The following is an 18,804-nucleotide window of genomic DNA, read 5'->3' as shown; positions in this document are numbered from 1 at the left end:
GCCACACCTTTACTTTGAGCTTTTTTTCTGGTTAGTTGAAGATAAGGATCTCAGGAATTTTGACCTGCCCTGCCCAGATTGGTCTTTGAACCATGAACCTCAGATCTCAGCCTCCTGAATAGCTAGGATTACAGGCAGAAGCCACCAGTGCTTGGCTTGAACTGACTCTTGCTGGACTGAAAGAAGTCATATATAAAGACATTTTAGATAGACAGAATAACTCCCATAGCAGAGAGCAAGAAAGTGTCCAATGAAGTTGGGGAAACTCTGGTTCTGGGAGACTGAAACACAAAGAGTAAAAAGGGGGGTGTGAGGGTACTAAGCTCAAAAGACAGTCGGGGATTTTCGTAGAGGATCTCATCTCGTGTGCTACATAGAGTTAGAACCTTGTTCTTGAAACCAAATATAATGGGTAGAGCTCATTTCTACTTTCAACCTTGAAATACTCTTTAGTCACTATTTAGAGCTCTGTATTGAAGATTGTTAGAGACTCTGCTAAGGCTCAGCTGAAATTCAGTCTGTCATTGATTGCTGATATCTCTAATGCATGCAGAACCAAAGTGGTGGTATGCATGTTACTGTGGTATAATTTATTATTCGTACTGCCTTCCCAGACGGAGGGTAGCCATAGCAAGTTATTCAGCATTGTTGCTGTACTTTGGACAAATCCCTTGGTTGGGCAGATGCAAGGAGGTTGGGTTAAGGCTGGGGGATGGGAAAAGGCAAAGTAGTTGTTGAGGAGATGAGCATGGGCTGGGCATCATAGGGGTGTCAAAGATGTGTGACACTTGATCTTTGCCCTGGAACAACTCTTAATCCAGTAGGGGAGGGGGAGACTCATCCAAGTAAAAGTTAAATGTCAACAGGAGTTAGGTAAGCAGCACAAGGAAGTGGACCACAGCCTCCTCTGACACTGAGAACAATGTGGATGGGGCTGAGACTGTCAGGGAGTACCCAGAGACAGGCAAGAGGGAAGAACGAATTTCCTGGAGGGCTGCTCCAGAGGGGAGCTGTGAGTCAGGGCCTGGAGGAGGCCAGAGGTCAGCGCTACTAGGGTCTCCTCACCCCAGACAAGAGAAGGCTCAACATGAAAGACAACTTGGGGGAAGGAAGTCGTCAGGGCAGATGGAACAGAACCAAGCAGGGGAAGCCAGCCTTCTAATCGAGAGCCAATGACCTTCTCTTGGAGTCTTGTTTATTTTGTGCCAATACTGAGGGCTTTCATTCAAGGCATGGCCACTGTCCCTTAGCTTTTTCACTCAAAGCTAGTGCTCTACTACTTGAGCCACACCTTCACTTTTGGCTTTTTGGTAACTAATTGTTGTTACGAATCTATTGGACTTTTCTGCCCAGAAAACCTTGATACTCAGATCTCAGCCTCCTGAGAAGCTAGGATTACAGGCAAGAGCCACTAGAGCCTACCTTTTCTCTTTAATTCTTCTAAAGAACTAGAAGGACCCAGGGCTTGACCCCAAGATGGCCTCTGTAGGCCTCAGCCTTTACTGAAAGCACCTTGTCCCTGTCTAGTTCAAGCTCCTCATGAGCTATCTCTGCCCTTTACCTTCAGCTTCCGGAAGAATTTTGGCTTTGGGGAACGGGAGGAAGAGCGAAAGCAAGCAGCTTTTCAAGTCATCCAGGATCAGTACAAGCTGTTGGGCCCTATGAGTTTTGCAGAAAAAGTTATCACTGTCCTCTTTGTCGCCCTGGTACTGCTCTGGTTCACTCGGGAGCCAGGCTTCTTCCCTGGCTGGGGTAACCTGGCTTTTGCCAATGATGATGGGGAAAGGTAAGTGGCTAGTGGGAAAGGAAGGGAGCTCCATAGGGCTCAGTGCTGGGGAAAGAGAGAAGGGAGTGGGGGCCCTGAGTGCAGACGGAGAGATAACTTGGTGGAGGGACTTGCCGGGCATATCCGGGGAAGGAGATTTCTTCTCCATCGCTCTGGTGACCCAGCCACTAATCCTGCCCTCCCTGCCCCACCCACAGCATGGCATCTGATGGGACAGTGGCCATCTTCATCAGTATGATTATGTTCATCATACCTTCTAAAATCCCAGGGCTGACCCAGGACCCAGGTAATCCCCTGACTGGGGACAGGAAAGGGTGTCCAGACATCCCCTATCTTCTGGCATACTTGTTTTATTGTTGTTGTTTTTTTTTTTTTTTGGCCAGTCCTGGGGCTTGAACTCAAGGCCTGAGCTTCTTTTGCTCAAGGCTAGCACTCTACCACTTGAGCCACAGTGCCACTTCTGGCTTTTTCTGTTTATGTGGTGCTGAGGAATCGAACCCAGGGCTTCATGCATGCTAGGCCAGCACTCTACCACTAAGCCACATTCCCAGTCTGTGGGCATACTCTTGACCACACTTGGCAGGAGTCAACAAAGCCCAGAGAGACTAGGGTGACCTGTCAAGGATACACATACTCGGGGACCAAGTCTTGGGTGTTACAGAACCAAAGGACCCTTCCTGCATGCATTAAACTCCCATAGGGACCCATCCACTCAGGGAGGCCCCCAAGGAGAGGGAAGGAAAGCCTGAAGGCCCTTGGTGACCCATCCTTCTCTGCTTGGGGAGTAGACAAGCCAGGGAAGTTGAAGGCCCCTCCTGCCCTCCTCAGCTGGAAGACAGTGCATGAGAAGATGCCGTGGAATATAGTGTTCTTGCTGGGTGGTGGCTTTGCCCTGGCCAAAGGCAGTGAGGTGAGATATCCCAGGCCCCTCTCCAGTCTATCTGAGGGAAACCCTGCAGCCAAAAGTGGGGGGGGGGGGTCCTCCTTCTCCCACAGAAGGGAAGCATGATCCCCACTTAAGAACCCCCAAGGTCGGCAGAGCCTTTGCAGGAACTAGAGGGTTGTAATTGGCGATTCCATTCCAGGTAGAAGGAAGAAACACAAAATCCTAGCGGCCTCTCCCTAGCTCAATTCTCAAAGCCAAAGAGAAGGCAAGATTCTCTAGTGGGTGGGTCCTGCTTTCAGCAATCAAACTGGCCAACCCCTCAACCAGGTCAGGGAATTCCCCATCACCCAAGTAACTTTGAATCCACTACAATGCCTTCTATAGCCACCAGGGAGCGCCCTAATCACAGCCAGCCAGGTCTGCGGACCAGGGCATCTTTCTCTATAGGGCCTCCATCTAAGAAGAGCAAAATCATCGAAACTTCAGCCCTAGGCATTTGTGTTCTGGCTTTGTTCAGTCAGTGTCAACAGGAGGCAGCTGCCACAGGGCAGGGGACTCCTGGATCTGTGGTTAGTTCATCCACAGACTGTGCCAAACTCCTTGTTGTGTGACAGCAGGAAGAGAATTCCCAGTGCCCTTAGCACATCTAGCAAGAGGTCCTTACAGCCTGGAATACAGACGTTCACAGCACCAGACTTCAGAGCTTTTTCCCACTTTGTCAGCCTCTTCCTGGCCTCTCACTCCCCACACCCCCACCCTCACTTCCCCTCCCTGTCAGAAATAGGATCCCCTTGGTCCCAACCCACGGAGCCAAGGCTGGGGAGGATGGAAGGGATTGCAGGAGTAAATGAGGATAAAGGGCTTTTATTCTCACCAAGCCCCAGATTTCCCAAGGAGACTCTTGCCCACCTCCCCCCACCCCATTTCTTATTTCTCATTTGAGGCTCCATTCTTCATTTAGCCATTCCAAGAACAACAAGAATCCCTTGGTTCTAGCCAGGTGCTGTCAGCCTTCAGAACCTTTGACTCTGGAGGCTACAGAGGTGTGGGCAAAAGCAGGGCCTTCCCCAAATCCTCTGAAAGCAAAAGGCTGGGGGGTGGGGGCACACACGACCCTGCCTCATAGACACCATCCCCCTCAACCCACAGAAATCAGGCCTGTCTGTGTGGCTGGGGGACAAACTGACCCCACTTCAGGATGTGCCCCCTCCGGCCACCGCCTTCATCCTCTGCCTCCTGGTTGCCACCTTCACTGAGTGCGCTAGCAACGTGGCCACCACTACTCTCTTCTTGCCCATCCTGGCCTCCATGGTGAGTGGGACCTGCAGACACACCTCCTCCAGGAAGTTCTCTTGCTTCCCCTCCAGGGCTTCTGTCTGGCCAAGTAGAGTAGCCTATTTGTGCCTCCTCCTTATCTATCCTGGAGGGGACCCCTGAGTTCCCATCCTTTTCCAAGTCTTGAGATCTTGGGTCCCAAAGTCTTCTGGCCCCTGAATCACCCTTTCCTTGGGTGACATCACTGTGAGAGAATCCCAGTTTGCCTCACTAGTGCCTCACCCACCTCCCCACCCCAGCCCCTGTTCTGGTCATTCCAGGGGTGACAGAGTAAAATTGCTCCCCGGAGCGTCCCCAGCCCCTTCCTTGCCGGGCGCATTCCCACAGCCTTTGATGACACCTCCCCAGCCCCTTTGAGATGGGTTTTATGGGCCCCTCCCCTCACTCCATCTCACTGGGCAGGGCTGTACACTCATCTCCTCCACAGAGGCCCCAGAGCCCTTCCTAGGTCACCCAAGTGCTTGCTGGCACCGGTGGTGGGTTCATGACCAGACAGAGTGGAGGGGGGCGGAGCTGACCCCCAGAGAAAGGAAGCAGGAGAATTGAAGATGAATTTAAGATGAGACCCAATCAGCTATTGTTCCTCTTCAGGCTCAGGCCATCTGCCTCCACCCCCTCTACGTCATGCTTCCCTGTACAATGTCTGCCTCCCTGGCCTTCATGCTTCCTGTGGCCACCCCGCCCAACGCCATCGTCTTCTCTTTCGGAGGCCTCAAAGTATCTGATATGGTGAGTGGCCGGAAGACCCAAATGCCCCAGTCCTCTTCCTGCCCTGTCCTTCCATCCCCAGGGGGCCACAGAATAGCTGAAAGGTACTGGGACTCTCAGAGCAGAGATCGGGCCCTGTGTGAGTGAGGGTACAGAAGGGGAGGTTGGGATGTAACCCCTCAATGGAGCCTCTTTAAGCCCTGCAGTCCCAGTTCACAAGGTCTGAGAGAAGGCATGAAGAAGGTCCAGGGATCCAAGCATTTACAGGAAACAAAACTCAGAGTCCCCAAAACCCATGAAGATTCCCTCACCTTTTCCCTATTGGTAGTCACCCTGAAACAAGTAGTGAGGGCATCACATAGTATTGCAGGTTAGACCAAAGGTAGGAAGGACTTCCAGGGAGAGTTTTGCTAATGGAAGGATTCCTAAGCGTACCTGGTACCTGTAGGCTGGGTGCTGGGGCTCTACAGCTACCTAGTCACTCTGGCTATCCTCTCCCAGGCACGTGCAGGATTCCTGCTCAACATCATTGGGGTGCTGGTTATCACGCTGGCCATCAACAGCTGGAGTGTCCCCATCTTTGGCCTGGACACCTTCCCTTCCTGGGCTCATTCAAACACAAGCCAGTGTCTTCTCACACCACCCAACTCCACCATGTCTACTCCCTGATTGGGGGGTGGGGAGTGGCAGGTACAGCCTGACCACATCCAGGAAAACTCATCTGTTCCCCTCCTCTGAACCAGGAGAAGGGCCACTCCAAAGTTCTAAATCCTGGGCCCGAGGTGGAAGAAAAGATTCGTGGATTCATAACCGTGTGTGTGTGTGTGTGTGTGTGTGTGTGTGTATGTGTGTGTGTGTGTGTGTGTGTACATATGTGCACGTGTGTCTGTCAAGAAGCTGTGAAAGGGGCTGGGGATATGGCCTAGTGGCAAGAGTGCTTGCCTGGTATACATGAGGCCCTGGGTTCAATTCCCCAGCACCACATATACAGAAAACGGCCAGAAGTGGCGCTGTGGCTCGAGTGGCAGAGTGCTAGCTTTGAGCAAAAAGAAGCCAGGGACAGTGCTCAGGCCCTGAGTCCAAGCCCCAGGACTGGCCAAAAAAAAAAAAAAAAAAAAAAAAAGCTGTGAAAGCCTGATCTCCAGCATGTAGGAGGAAGATGAGAGAGAGAGAAAAAGAGAAAGGCTGGTATGTCTGTGTGTGTCTGAGGGGGTTGTATATGTGCTTGATACTGTGTGTGTGTGTGTGCGCGCGCGCGCGCGCATGTGTGTCCATGAAAACCCAGCATGCCCTTCATCTCTCCAGATCCCTTTGCACTGTATTTATTGAGATTCAGGGTTGGAGCGCCCTGGGCCTTTGGGACAGCCCCAGCATACTGAGGTCTCCCCAGCAGCTCAGGGGATTGTTGGGGAGGGTTCAAGTGTTAGCCATATTAAAGTCTTTTTCAATAGTCTGGTGGAGTCTTTCTAGGCACTCTCTCTGGAGCTGGTTCATGGTATGGCACAGCCTGGCGGTCCCCCTCGGACCCCCTCCCCGCCCCCCCCCCCCCCCCCCCCGCCCACAGGAGATGGTAATGTTGGAAACCCCTGCCGGGCTGTTTGGAGTGGGCGCAGCCACCCAGGAAAGCGGCACTGACATCACCAGTAGGCTAATTGGGAGCTGCCAGTCCCTGCGTGCCTTTGGGAAAATTTGCCTCGCGGTTCCCAGAGCACTCCCTGCACATTAACATAAAACCCGCTGCCCCTGCCAATTCCTCACAGACCCCTTCCTCCAGCTGGAAAAACCAGTCTCTCCACACCAGAGGAGACTGACCCGTGCAAGATGCCCAGAAAGATGGACCCTCACCCCCAAATAGCAGCCTGTGCAAGAAGAATCCAAGCTAGACACACAGCAACAGGCTCAGAATTATAATGACCCCTCAGAACCAGACAACTTCAAATGATCCTGCCTCTACCCCTCCCTGGGCACTGCACCCCCACAGACTTAAGAGGTTTCATTTCGGGGGTGGGGTGAGGAAGGATGCTTCTACATTCAGCCCTCCATTCTTGGATCAATGCTCTTTGCTAGCTGAAAGGTCATTTTTGTGTCTATCCTAAGTCTCAGTGGGGATGGTAACATGTAAACAAGTTCATCCAAGTGGAGGTTTCCTAGAGTCTCATTCAGCTCCTCTCAGAGAGAGAAATAAAGGAAATATATACCTCTGGCCTGGAGCTCCAAAGACAAGGGCTGAACTATGAAGAGAGAAAATCAGAAGGGGTTTTATCCTAGGTCCCCTAGACTGGGTTATTGCTCAGTTCTCCCAGAGCTGGGGAAGAGTGTGTTGGGGGGGGGGGAAACATGGCTGTCCTCAGGGGACAGGGGATCCTGATGGGACATGCCAGGCATCCAGGGGAGTGAGGAGCGGCCCTGCCCCTCTCCGGCCCCCCAGGCTGGCATTCCTCACACATGATAAATCACCCAGGCATACATCTCAGTCCTACCCACACCCATACCAGGACCCCTAGCCCCCAGGAAACAGTCCTCCAATTGGGAGTAGACCCACCCCAGGGGGCAAGCCTCCTCCTTCCCCCCCCCACCCAGTGGCACAATGGGTCCCTAGAAGCATGTGTGACTGTTTCTCTCTGGGCTCTATGCAGGCATCTGCAGTCCAGCCCTGGCTGGGGAAAAGGCTTCTCAGGGCTCACACACTTCACCCACTCTTCCCAGCTCATCAGCCCCCACTTAGGCATGCTCTGAGAGGAACAGGTGCAAACTGAGGTCCCAGAACATAAAGACAAGCTGGCCCCACCTTCTTGGAGAAGATGGGCACAAGCTCACCTGAGGCTCTAGAGGTGGGCTGGGCCAGGGCCCTCATGGATTTGGGAGACTGTACCTCCACCAGATGCTCCAAAACCACCCTCCTCAGTAGGCAGGAGTGCGGCCTGGCAGCAGGCAGCACCTGTCGGCCTAATCACCGTCATTAGCTGGGCAATAAAGTGGCGCGGACTAGGCCAGCCTTTGAAGGAAGGGCCCATGAGCCTGGTCAGGCCTGTACAGGCAGCTGAACAGCTCGGCCCCTGCGCTCACTTCAGGCCGTGGCAGGTGGATGGGACAAAGCACTGCTAGGATAGGGTTTGTGACCTCCCTGCTGGGCACCCACTCCCCCATCATTGCTGGTTGGTAGGCATTGTGGGAAGGGAGTAAGGGCCTTTGAGAATCTCCAGCCTGCCAAGATCATCAATGCTGGAGAAAATCAGGGAGGCTGGAAAACAATGGGACAGTTTCTGATGAAGCTGCACCCCAGCTTCATGAGGCCTGGAGCAGTGCCTGACATATGAATGAATGAATGACTCAGTCAATCGGTGAAAATATCAGAAGCATAGAGAAGCATGTCCAGCTGCCCTCAAAGACCCAGGTGGACACCAGTGGCTCACACCTGTAATCCTAGCTACTCAGGAGGCTGAGATCTGAGGATTGAGGTGTGAAGCCAGCTTGGGCAGCAAAGTCCATGAGACACATCTCCAACTAACCATCAAGAAAAGCCAGAAGTGAAGCTGTGGCTCAAGTGGTAGAATGCTAGCCTTGAGTAAAAAAGCTAAGGAACAATGCCCAGATCCCTGAGTTCAAGCCCCAGTACCAACACACACACACACACACACACACACACACACACACACACACACACGTCTGCAAAGTACCTTAGGGTAGTGCTATGCAATCTTGACCCAGAGTCTTGTTCTCTTGGGCCAAGATCACATTGGCTTATCAAATAGGCCCAAATTTCCATGTGTTTCCCCTGCCCTTGAGGCCCAGGGAGTTTCCCCATTTCCTATGACCTCTTCCTTCTAATCAGCCCAGGGAAGCCACTGTCCAGCCTAGCAGGAGACCAACTACAGGAGCAGAACTGTCAATCAAGTCTCTGGTTCCCTGGACCTGGAGCAGGTTACAGACCTTGGCCCAGGACTAGCTCCCTTGAGGGGCTCAGCCCCAACTTCTGTGTCTTCCCAGCATCTCAAAGGGAGGCAGGGCTGGGCAGGGCTGGGACAGGTGGAGCCTCAGCCGATCCATTAGTCATGGTTGGTCAAAGCCATGAAGTTTTACAAGGGGCAGGGTGAGCCCCTGACCTAAGGGACTGCAGTGGGGCAGAGAAGGAAGGGAGGGAGGGAAAGAAGGGAGAAGGAAGAGAGGGAGGGAAGGGAGAAAGAAGGGAGTGAGGAGGGAAGGAAGAGGAAGAGCAGTCATATTGGAATGTATGTGATAAGCACAGGAAAGATTTCCTAAATTAGGGAGACCCCACCCCACCCAAGACATGTGTCCAGAGCCATAAATTCCTAGGTCCACCCAGAACCTTCCCTCCATATGTGCATACAAAAGCATGGACAGTAAAGGTCTTGCCTCTCCCCTCTCTTCCCAATCTTTTCATGTATCTAAAGATGGACTATGAAGGATTAGCCTCCATCCTATTTTCCCAGGTGAATGTAGATGTCACACAAGCCACCTGACTGCCTAATGCAAGTAGGGCAATCCACCTAACCCTGGCTTGTAAACATTGCATTGTGGGCCCAACCAAAAAGCCCCCCACCTCCCTAGCTTTTTATGAGCCTCTGCCTCCTTGCTTAGACCCCATATAAGCCAGACCCCCAAACCCACCCCTACCACCCCACCCCACCCCCACACAACCTCCATACCTGCAGGAATTCTGTGCCCCTCACTGGCAACAGTCCTAGCCTGTTGAAGACTCCTGTCTATTCCTTTTCTGTTCTCCTCCATTTTCCTAACAGACACCAGTACACACACACACACACACACACACACACACACACATCATAGTCACATACACTCACGTAAATCAAGTTACTAGTTTCCCCAAGGGTCACACCGGGTAGCCCACACACACATGCACACTCACAGACATTTGTACATCTGTGGTACCTGGACACCCCTGCATGCAAGGGCACACTTGATGTTCTCGCAAGCACACAGAGGAGCACACGCTTATGCACAGCTTCTGGCCTGGGCACGTGGCTGCACACTGCAACTTCATGCACACACACTTTGTGTTTTGTGTCTGTGGCAACAGAAAAGCAATGAACAGTTGGGCACTGGTGGCTCATGCCTGTAATCCTAGCTACTCAGGAGGCTGAGGTCTGAGGATCGGATCCCCAGTTGGGGCAAACAAATCTGAAAGACGCTTATCTCCAAATAACCAGCAAAAAGCTGAAATTGGGGGTGTGCCTCAAATGGTAGAACACCCAGCCTTGAGTGAAAAAGCTGAAGGACAGCACCCAAGACCTGAGTTCAAGCCCCAGGCCTGATGATTTTTAAAGAAAGCAAAGAAGAGAAAGAAAGAAAGACAGAAAGGAGAGAGAAAGAGAGAGAAAAAAGAAAAAAGGAAGAAAGAAGCCAGGCAGCTGTAACCCCCACTACTCAGGAGGTTGATAGATGTAAGAATCATGGTTCGAAGCCAGCTCAAGCAGGAGAGTCTGTGAGACTCTTATTTCCAATTAACCACCAGAAAAGGCCAGAAATGGAGTTGTGATTCCAAGTGGTAGAGCACTAGCCTTGAACAGAAGAAGCTCAGGGACAGTGTCCAAGCCCTGAGTACAAGCTCCAGGACCTGCAAAAAAAAAAAAAAAAAAAAAAAAAAAAAAACAGGAAAAAAGAAAAGAAAAGAAAGAAAGAAAAAATAACACACACTTGCACACTCACACACAGGTACAAGTGGACTGTACAAACCCATCCCACTGGTCTCTCTACAGCTCTTCCTCCCCCAGCAGGAGGGGTCTAGCCGGGAGAGCAGCCCTGCCCACCCAAAGGACTCTAACTGTGTCCTCCCAGCCCAGACCCTCCCCACCAAGCCTGGAAACTCCCTAGACTTCCCAGGGGGTCAGCCAACCAGAACGTGTGTGTAGACTGCTCAGCCCAGCAAACCTGTTGCAGATCTGCCCTGGAGCTTCTGTTATCTAGAGCCAAGGAGCTCCTTGTCCTCCTCCAGGAAGCCCGCCCTGGTAACCCCAGGCTGCTCCAACTGCCTTCAACATGAATAAGCAAGTCACAAACTACAAATGGGAAGGAAGGAAGGAAGGAAGGAAGGAAGGAAGGAAGGAAGGAAGGAAGGAAGGAAGGAAGGAAGGAAGGAAGGTTGGTTTTTAACTTCATTAAAAATCAAGGAAATAGCCAAGTACCGATGGCTCACACCCCTAATCCTAGCTACTCAGGAGGCTGAGATCAGAGGATCATGGTTCAAAGCCAGGTTGGGCAAGAAAGTCTGTGAGACTCTTATCTCCAATAAACCACCAGAAAACCAGAAGTGGCTCTGCGGCTCAAGTGGTAGAGCACTAGCCTTGAGCTGAAGAGCTCAGAGACAGCACCCCAGGCCCAGAGTTCAAGCCCCATGACTGACTATATATATGTGTGTGTGTGTGTGTGTGTGTGTGTGTGTGTGTGTGTGTGTATATATATATATATATATATATATATATATATGAAATACTCCGAGAATGAAGGTAGGTGCATGCCTGTAGTACATACTTGTAATCCCACTGATACCAACTCTAGATGGGCCCTGTCTCTCTGCAGTTGTCCTTTGGGTGAGGGGTGCTGGGGCTTGAACCCAGGACGGCAGGCATGCTAAGCACATGCTTTACCCCCCAGTTCTGCTCTTCAGATTGCCTTTCCTACCAGCCAAGTAAGACTTAAGAGAACCCAGGAAGGGTTAGGTTCAGACTTCCAGGCCAGAGCTCAGCTCAGCTCCCCATCTGTGGTCCTGAAATGAGGGTGCCGAAGTGTGGGGGACCAAACTGATACACAGACCTTTCCAGGGAAGTAGAAGCAACACTGCACAAGTGAGAATTGAAGCTAGACATGCCAAGAGGGAACTGAGGGGCTGCTAAGAGAAGAGAAAGAGCTCATGGTTCTATTGGAGATGGAGAAGCTGGAATAAAGTTCCCAGTCCAGTTCTCTTGAAATTCCTAAGGCTCCTACTAGGGACTTCCAGACTACCAGCAAAGAGAAAGCCAACCTTCTCAGGGGAACCAGGGGACCTGAGCCCACATCCATCCCTGTGTGAGGAGAGAGCTCGTCTCCAAAGGGAATGATGCATGTCAGGTTCAGAATCTCTTTGTAGAAAGGGGACAGCCAACAGCTCCTATGCAAACTTTCAGGGCATCCCTGGGCCCTTAACTCATCAATTTGTCCTTGAGTTCCAAGTTCTCCTCTAGGGGGATTACAGGCATGCTCTTCCATTCTCAAGCAAGTATTTCAATGATTTTTAATGAAGTTGAAAACTATTCCTTTCATTTCTTTCTTTCTTTGGTTTTGTTTGTTTGTTTTGGGGAGGTGGCTATTTGTAGTTTGTGAGTTGCTTATTTCCTTTGTCCATTTTTCTGAGACTGTCTTTTTATTTTATTTTTTGAGATTGTCTTTTTACTTATTCAGAAGAGCTCTTTATATATTATGGATATGATATTGTTTCTTTGTTATATATTACAACAGTGTCTCCAATGTGGTGTTTTGTCTTTTAACTTTATGTTCTATCTTGCAGGAAATACATTCTGAATGGTTTTGGGTTTGTTTTTTTCCCCTTTTCAGTCATGGGCCTTGAACTCAGGGCCTGGGCATTGTCTCTGAGCTTCTTCACTCAAGGTTAACGCTCTACCACTTTGAGCCACAGCTCCACCTTCCAGTTTTCTAGTGGTTAATTAGAGATAAGAGTCTCATGTACTTTCCTGCCCGGACTGGCTTTGAACCGCAATCCTCAGATCTCAGCCTCCAGGGTAGCTAGGATTACAGACAGCAGTCACTAGGGCTGGCTTGAATTTTTCTTAGTAAAATCTTTCACCAGATTCCTCTTTGGATTTTGGATTTCATATCATGCTTTCAAATTTCTTCTCTGCTCCATAAATTAATAAAAACATTTCTTATAGTTTTCCCTTTTTATTTGTGTAGCTTTTATTTTACATTAGATCTTCAGTGAATGAGTTTTCAATGTGTAATGTAAAGCAGAATTTAATTTTCCTTCATTCAAATAGAAAAGTCCAGAATCTCAACTCCATTATTGAACTGTTTACATTATCCCTGCTTCTTTAAGATAACTTACTATCACATGCTCTATCTCATAGATATTCAAGTTCATTCTCGACTCTGGTCTTCTATTACCTTGTTTATTTCTGTACCAAAATCACACTGTTTTTTTTTTGTTTGTTTGGTTTGGTTTGGTTTTGTAGATTTTAAGTGTTGTAATATTGCTATTATGATTTAGATCTTTTGTCTCTGTGTGTGTGTGAGTGTGTATGTATGTGTGTGTGTATTGGTACTTATGGCATGAACTACAAGACCTTGTACACTTGTTCTACTTTCTTGTTCATGCCTAATGCTCTGTCACTTGAGCCATGCCTCTAGTCTGCCATTTTGATAGTTAACTGGAGAAGGAGTCTCATAGACTTTTCTGCCCAGGCTGGTTTTGAACCTTGATCTTCCTGGTGTCAGCCTCCTGAAGGTAGATGGTTCTCACTAAACTTGACTAACTTCAAACTCACAATCCTCCTTCCTCATCTTCAGTAGTGAGATTACAAACAGGAACTGCCATGCCTCACCTCTGTTTTCAAACTGGCTATTTGCTTCCGTTGTAAAGAAATGGTGTTGATTTTACACCCTAACCTTCCTTCTGCTATCTTACTAAAATCTCACATTAATTCTAATAGTCTTTCACTTAATTCTCTTAGAATTCTTTTCTTCTTTTCTTCTTTTAATTCTCTTTTGATGATACTGAGTATTGAACTTAAGGCTACACACTTAATAGGCTGGAGCTCTACCACTTGAGCCATGCCTCCAGGCCCCATTACCCTCTTTTATCTTATTGCACTGTTTAGAACATTCAGAATAATATTGGCTGATTACAGTTACGATGGACTCCCAATGACAGCTCTCTTGGTTTGAGAGGGTGCTGAGCTGGCTCATGCCTATAATCCTAGCTACTCAGAAGGCTGAGATCTGAGGATCGCAGCTTGAAGCCTGCCCAGGTAGGAAAGTCCATGAGACTTTTTTTTTTTTTTTTTGGCCAGTCCTGGAGCTTGGACTCAGGGCCTGAGCACTGTCCCTGGCTTCTTTTTGCTCAAGGCTAGCACTGTCCCTCTCAAGCCACAGCACCACTTCCAGCCTTTTCTGTTTATCTGGTACTGAGGAATCGAACCCAGGGCTTCCTGTATGCGAAGCAAGCACTCTACCACTAAGCCATATTCTGAGCCCCTCCATGAGACTGTTATCTCCAATTAACCATTGGAAAACTAGAAGTGGTTCTGTGGCTCAAAGTTGTGGAGCACTAACTAGCCTTGAGTAAGAGAGCTCAGGGATAGTGCTAAGGCTCCCCAAAATACATGTGAGTAGAAACTTCTCAGTCAGCCCTGAATGCATCAGAGAGGAGCAATTAGCAAGCACAGAAGGATTTGACAGTTGCCTTTTTACAGTGAAATTCCATTCTCTCTTAAGGGATCAGAGCTTTAACTACTACTGTTATAGAGTCCCAGAGAAAAAAGAATTGAACCAGGGCAAAGTCTAACCTTTTTTTTTCTTTTTTCTTTTTTCACTTTTTTTTTTTTTTTTGCCAGTCCTGGGGCTTGGACTCAGGGCCTGAGCACTGTCCCTGGCTTCTTTTTTTTTTTTTTTTTTTTTTGCTCAAGGCTAGCACTCTGCCACTTGAGCCACAGCACCACTTCTGGCCATTTTCTGTATATGTGGTGCTGGGGAATTGAACCCAGGGCCTCATGTATATGAGGCAGGCACTCTTGCCACTAGGCCATATCCCTAGCCCCCAAAGTCTAACCTTACAGGAAAAAAAATCTCTATACCCAAAGGGATAGCTCACATGCCCTCATTTCCTAGGTAGCACCACAGGGCTTAAGGAAGAAAAGAGGCATATGTTTACTGAGCACCTACTATATACTCAGGGATTATGCTAGGAACTTAAAAACCTGTGGATGAATGCTATTCCCTTAGTAATAGAGGAGGGAACTGAGGCTCTAAGTGGAAGCATGAAAGATCACACAGCTCAGCAGCACTTACAAATGAGTGCTTCCTTGTTAGCCAATCAGCACCTTCTTTTCTAGCATTGGACATTTTCATCCTAAATTAAAAACTCTCCAAATATTTTATTTTATTGTTGGTTATAGGGCTTGAACTCAGGGCCTGGGCACTTTGAGCCACAGCTCCACTTCCAGTTTTCTGGGGGTTAATTGGAGATTAAAGTCTCATAAACTTTCTGCCAGGGTTGGCTTCAAACTGCGATCCTCAGATCTCAGCCTCCTGAGTGGCTAGGATTATAGGCGTGAGCCACCAACTGGAGCCCAGCTTCTCCAGATATTTCAGTCTGCTCTACACTTGTGCCAGATGACCACCATCAGGCCTTGGCCAAGGGTCAACATTGCCTGGACCTTTCCAATGGGCCTAGAAGCCTGGCAAGAGGAATTCAGGGAAGTGGGGAAGATTGAAGAGCTGGGAGCTAGTGGCTCATGCCTGTCATCCGAACTACTCAGGAGGCCCAGATCTGAAGAGTCTAAGTAGAAGAATCTGAGATGTTTATCTCCAGTTAACCAGCAAAAAGCCTGAAGTGGGGTGTGTGGCTCAAGTAGTAGAGTGCCAGCCTTGAGTGGAAAAAGCAAGAGAGAGTGAGGCCCTGAGTTCAAGCTCCAGTTCAGGCACACATACACACACACACACACACACACACACACACACACGACTGGATGGAGATAGGAGGTGGGGAAGGGGCAAGGGAGAGACTCAAGCCTGGAGAGATGGGAGCAGCACAAGAGGCTGCTGTGGAGCTGGGGATGGCCCCAGGCCTAATCCAGGTGGGACCAGTGGGCGATTCCTCACTGTGGACTGGGTGGGAGGGAAGTGGGGAGGGTAGTAGGGACCAGGGCCACAGCCACTTGGAGTTCTACTTCCACCCTTTCCACCATAAAGAAAAGCTGTGACATAGAACTGGGGAGCCCACATCTCTACCCACAGACACCCCCTTGTCCCAGATACACACACACACACACACACACACACACACACACACACACACACACACACACACACACACGCGCGCGCGCGCGCGCGCGTAAAGCCCCAGACACACAGAGACATTGAAGAAGAGAAGATCACATGTGTGAGGGGGGTGGGTCAGAGGGACTGTGAATTGATGGGCAGCTCCCAGCAAGCCTGCACCAGTGCTGTATCCTTGTTGAGGGGTCCCCCCTCCCTCACCTACTGTCCACATCAGGCCACAAAGAACTCTGTCTACTGTTCCCCGGAAGCCCCTTGTGGATTCTATACACATACATGTGGCCACCAGGCTCTCCTGACACACATGTGCATGTCCTGACAGGCCTGTGCCCCACCCATGGGGGCTGACATTCTGGGGTGCAGGTGGGGGCCATAGGACAGCCCCCTCCTTGGCATACCACAGACTGTGACTGCTGGCAGGGCCTGGGGGGGGGGCCTGGGCTGGTGCAGGAGGTGGGAGGGGCTGGGGGGAGCCGGGGTGCGGCTGGGGCGGGCACAGGAGCCGGTACCTGTCAAACAAGAGCAAAGAAGCAAACTCGCTTCTTAGTCACCTTTCTCTTCTCCCCGTTTTGGCAGCAGAGCCCCTCAGGGCAAGGGGAAGCTGATATCATAATTATTGGCTCACCCAGCCACTGCCTCCCCTCACCTGATGTCAGCAGAGACCCAGGACAGCCAGGCTGACGGACTGACAGACGGACAAAGCTTCTGCCCCCCTCCCCAAAGGGCAGGCCCCCACGCTGACCTGCTTCACTGAGCAGGTAAGAGGAAACCCAACCTAAGTCAGCCGTGGAGGCCAGCAGGGCTGGGCCAAGACCTGGGGAGGGGGCTCCCCTTTTTAATGGGCCTCAGGAAGGACGGGGAGCATCTGGAGTCACCCCTCACTTCTCACTGCAACTCGAAGGAAGCTCAGGATTGGGGTGAGTACCCAGAGGCTAAGGGGGCCCCCTCTCTCCTCTATGCTCCTTCCTCTCATACCCATCTGTCCTGGTGGTGGGGTAGGTCTTGACTCCAACATGGGGGGCTGGCTTTTGTGGAAGGGTACGTGTGTGTGGATGTGGGTGAACGTTTTACTCTGGGCTAAGAAGGAATGAAGGACTGGAGAATTCGAGCTGAAGGGCAGGCAGCCAGACTTCCCGCAGAATGGCTATTCCAGGAAGAAAAGGGATAGCCCAGTTCTGGGGGGCCAAAACAGCCCCCCGGGTCACACATGGAAACCACTCTGCCTCTCTGGGCAGCCAGGGCTGGGGTGTGAATGGTGGCTGCCTGTAGGGGGGCCCGAATGGCAGGAAGGAACCATGCACCTGGTGGAGAGCAGACAGGTGGCAAACAGGTGCTGCGGCCAGGGGCTGGCACTGAACTGGAGAGGCAGTGCCCCCCAGGGCTGGAGGCTTTGCTCTTTCTCAAGACCCCTGAGACAAAGAGGCCTGGTGAGAATACTTGAGACAGGCAGAGAGCCCATAGACCCCTGGAACCTAGAATGGGGAGTGGGGGGGGGGGGGTGTCTGTGGATGTTCTCTCCAGTTCCCACTCCAAGGGAGGAATGCTGGCATTCCCCATGGGGTCCCCCCAGGCTCTCCCTCCATGTTTGCCTCTCCTCCTGCACCTACAGGTGTGGGGGATTTGTTTGGATAGCTATGGTGTCGAGGCAGCGCTGGCCAGCCAGAAAAGACCAGATAGAGAAGCTCTGTCCACTTGAGTAGTTGATTCATCCCATTCATCCCCTGCCTCTGCATCTCCTAATTCCTAATTCCCTGCAAGGAGGAAATGAGTTGTTTGCCCTCAGTCATGAAGTCCTTCCCAGAGTCTCTCTGAAGTCTCTTACTGCTTCGGGGTCCAGTCCTAACTACCCCCATATCCTTCTCACCCCTCCCCCATTGGTGAACCCCAGTCCCTCTGGGCTGATGTGACAGGAAAGTGCAGAAGGTAGTGATGTACCATAGTCCTGTCCCCACTAGACTCTGCCAGGACCTTCTACCATCTTGATCACTTCCTGATCCACAAGGATGGGACATAAGCAGGAAGACATCCCCAGCGGAGTGGGGTGGAACAGTACACTGTCCTGGCCCCTTTCTCTTGGGATTCTGTGAGGGGCTTGGGGTGTGCAAGACAGGGATGGAGCAGGGGTGGTCTTGGGGTGGGGGGCGGACAGGGACTGGCAGGTGGGGGATTCTCCTGGACTAAGGTGTCGGGAGAGGCACATGTCCTCCCCGCCCCGCCCGCCCCGCCTGCCCAGTGCAGCCGCTGCCGAGCTCAGCTCTCGGCTCCAGGGCCTGCTGAGGCACGCTGCACCCCCAGGCCCCGGCGCCTCACTAGCCTCCCAGAGCCAAGAACCTGTTCTCCCAGGAATGCCAGGGAGTTCTTGGAGGACTTTATTTCCCAGGGGCTCCGGGAGCCCCTGGATCCTCTAGATAGGTGAGTTCTGAAAAAGAAAAAGGGAGAAAAAAAAAAAAAGCAAGAGAAAAATGTCAGGGTCTTGGGACTCCTTCTCCTAGCTCCCACCTTTGTCTCCTCCACACACTGATCCCACATTTCCAAACAGCCTCTGTCTCTCCTCTAGAGAACACCTCCCCTCACCAAGCATATACTTTCTGTCTTGTGCCATCCTTTGCCTCAGGGAGATTTCCTTGAGCCCCTTCCCACTCCCCCACCCCCAGAAAGTCCCATCTGCCCTCTAAGAAAGCAACAGCATGCTAGCCTTTGGACTCTCCATCTTTCCCAGCCAGTAAGTCCATCCTGATGTCTAACCTCCCTCTTTCTGTCTTGAGTTGAGCCTGGTCTTCAAGGACCAGCAGAAACTGTGTCCTCTGCTTGTATCAGGTGGTTCGAAGTCACACTGAAACCTTCTGGGACTTTGGGAGCCTGCGCCTCCTGCCCTCTGTCACCTACCACAGCGCCATATTCTAAGACTGAGATATGCTTGTGCTCTTCCCTGGTTGCCCCCCCCCAATAACAAAAGGGTGGAGGGGACAAGCCTGCAGGTGTGCTGCCATCTCTGCTGTGGCCTGATTGGCTTTCTCAGTGGGAGAGACAGATAGGTGTTGTGTCAGGGTGATGGCTATGC

General features: G+C 50.9%; 1 protein-coding gene across 1 annotated transcript in view; it reads left to right on the top strand.

Annotated features, from left to right (window-relative positions):
* Slc13a2 (solute carrier family 13 member 2) overlaps positions 1–5,577 on the top strand; it is a 28,303-nt gene extending 22,726 nt beyond the window's left edge. The window contains 6 exon segments of the mRNA XM_048365716.1: positions 1,568–1,786; positions 1,984–2,072; positions 2,575–2,696; positions 3,822–3,983; positions 4,599–4,736; positions 5,217–5,577. Coding sequence (XP_048221673.1) covers positions 1,568–1,786; positions 1,984–2,072; positions 2,575–2,696; positions 3,822–3,983; positions 4,599–4,736; positions 5,217–5,384 — 898 coding nt within the window. The 3' untranslated portion in view covers positions 5,385–5,577.
* The last annotated feature ends 13,227 nt before the right edge of the window (positions 5,578–18,804 follow it).

Source organism: Perognathus longimembris, chromosome 17 (genome assembly GCF_023159225.1).
Source record: "Perognathus longimembris pacificus isolate PPM17 chromosome 17, ASM2315922v1, whole genome shotgun sequence".
Taxonomy (NCBI): Eukaryota; Metazoa; Chordata; class Mammalia; order Rodentia; family Heteromyidae; genus Perognathus; species Perognathus longimembris.
This window is presented reverse-complemented; position numbering and strand designations above follow the sequence as displayed.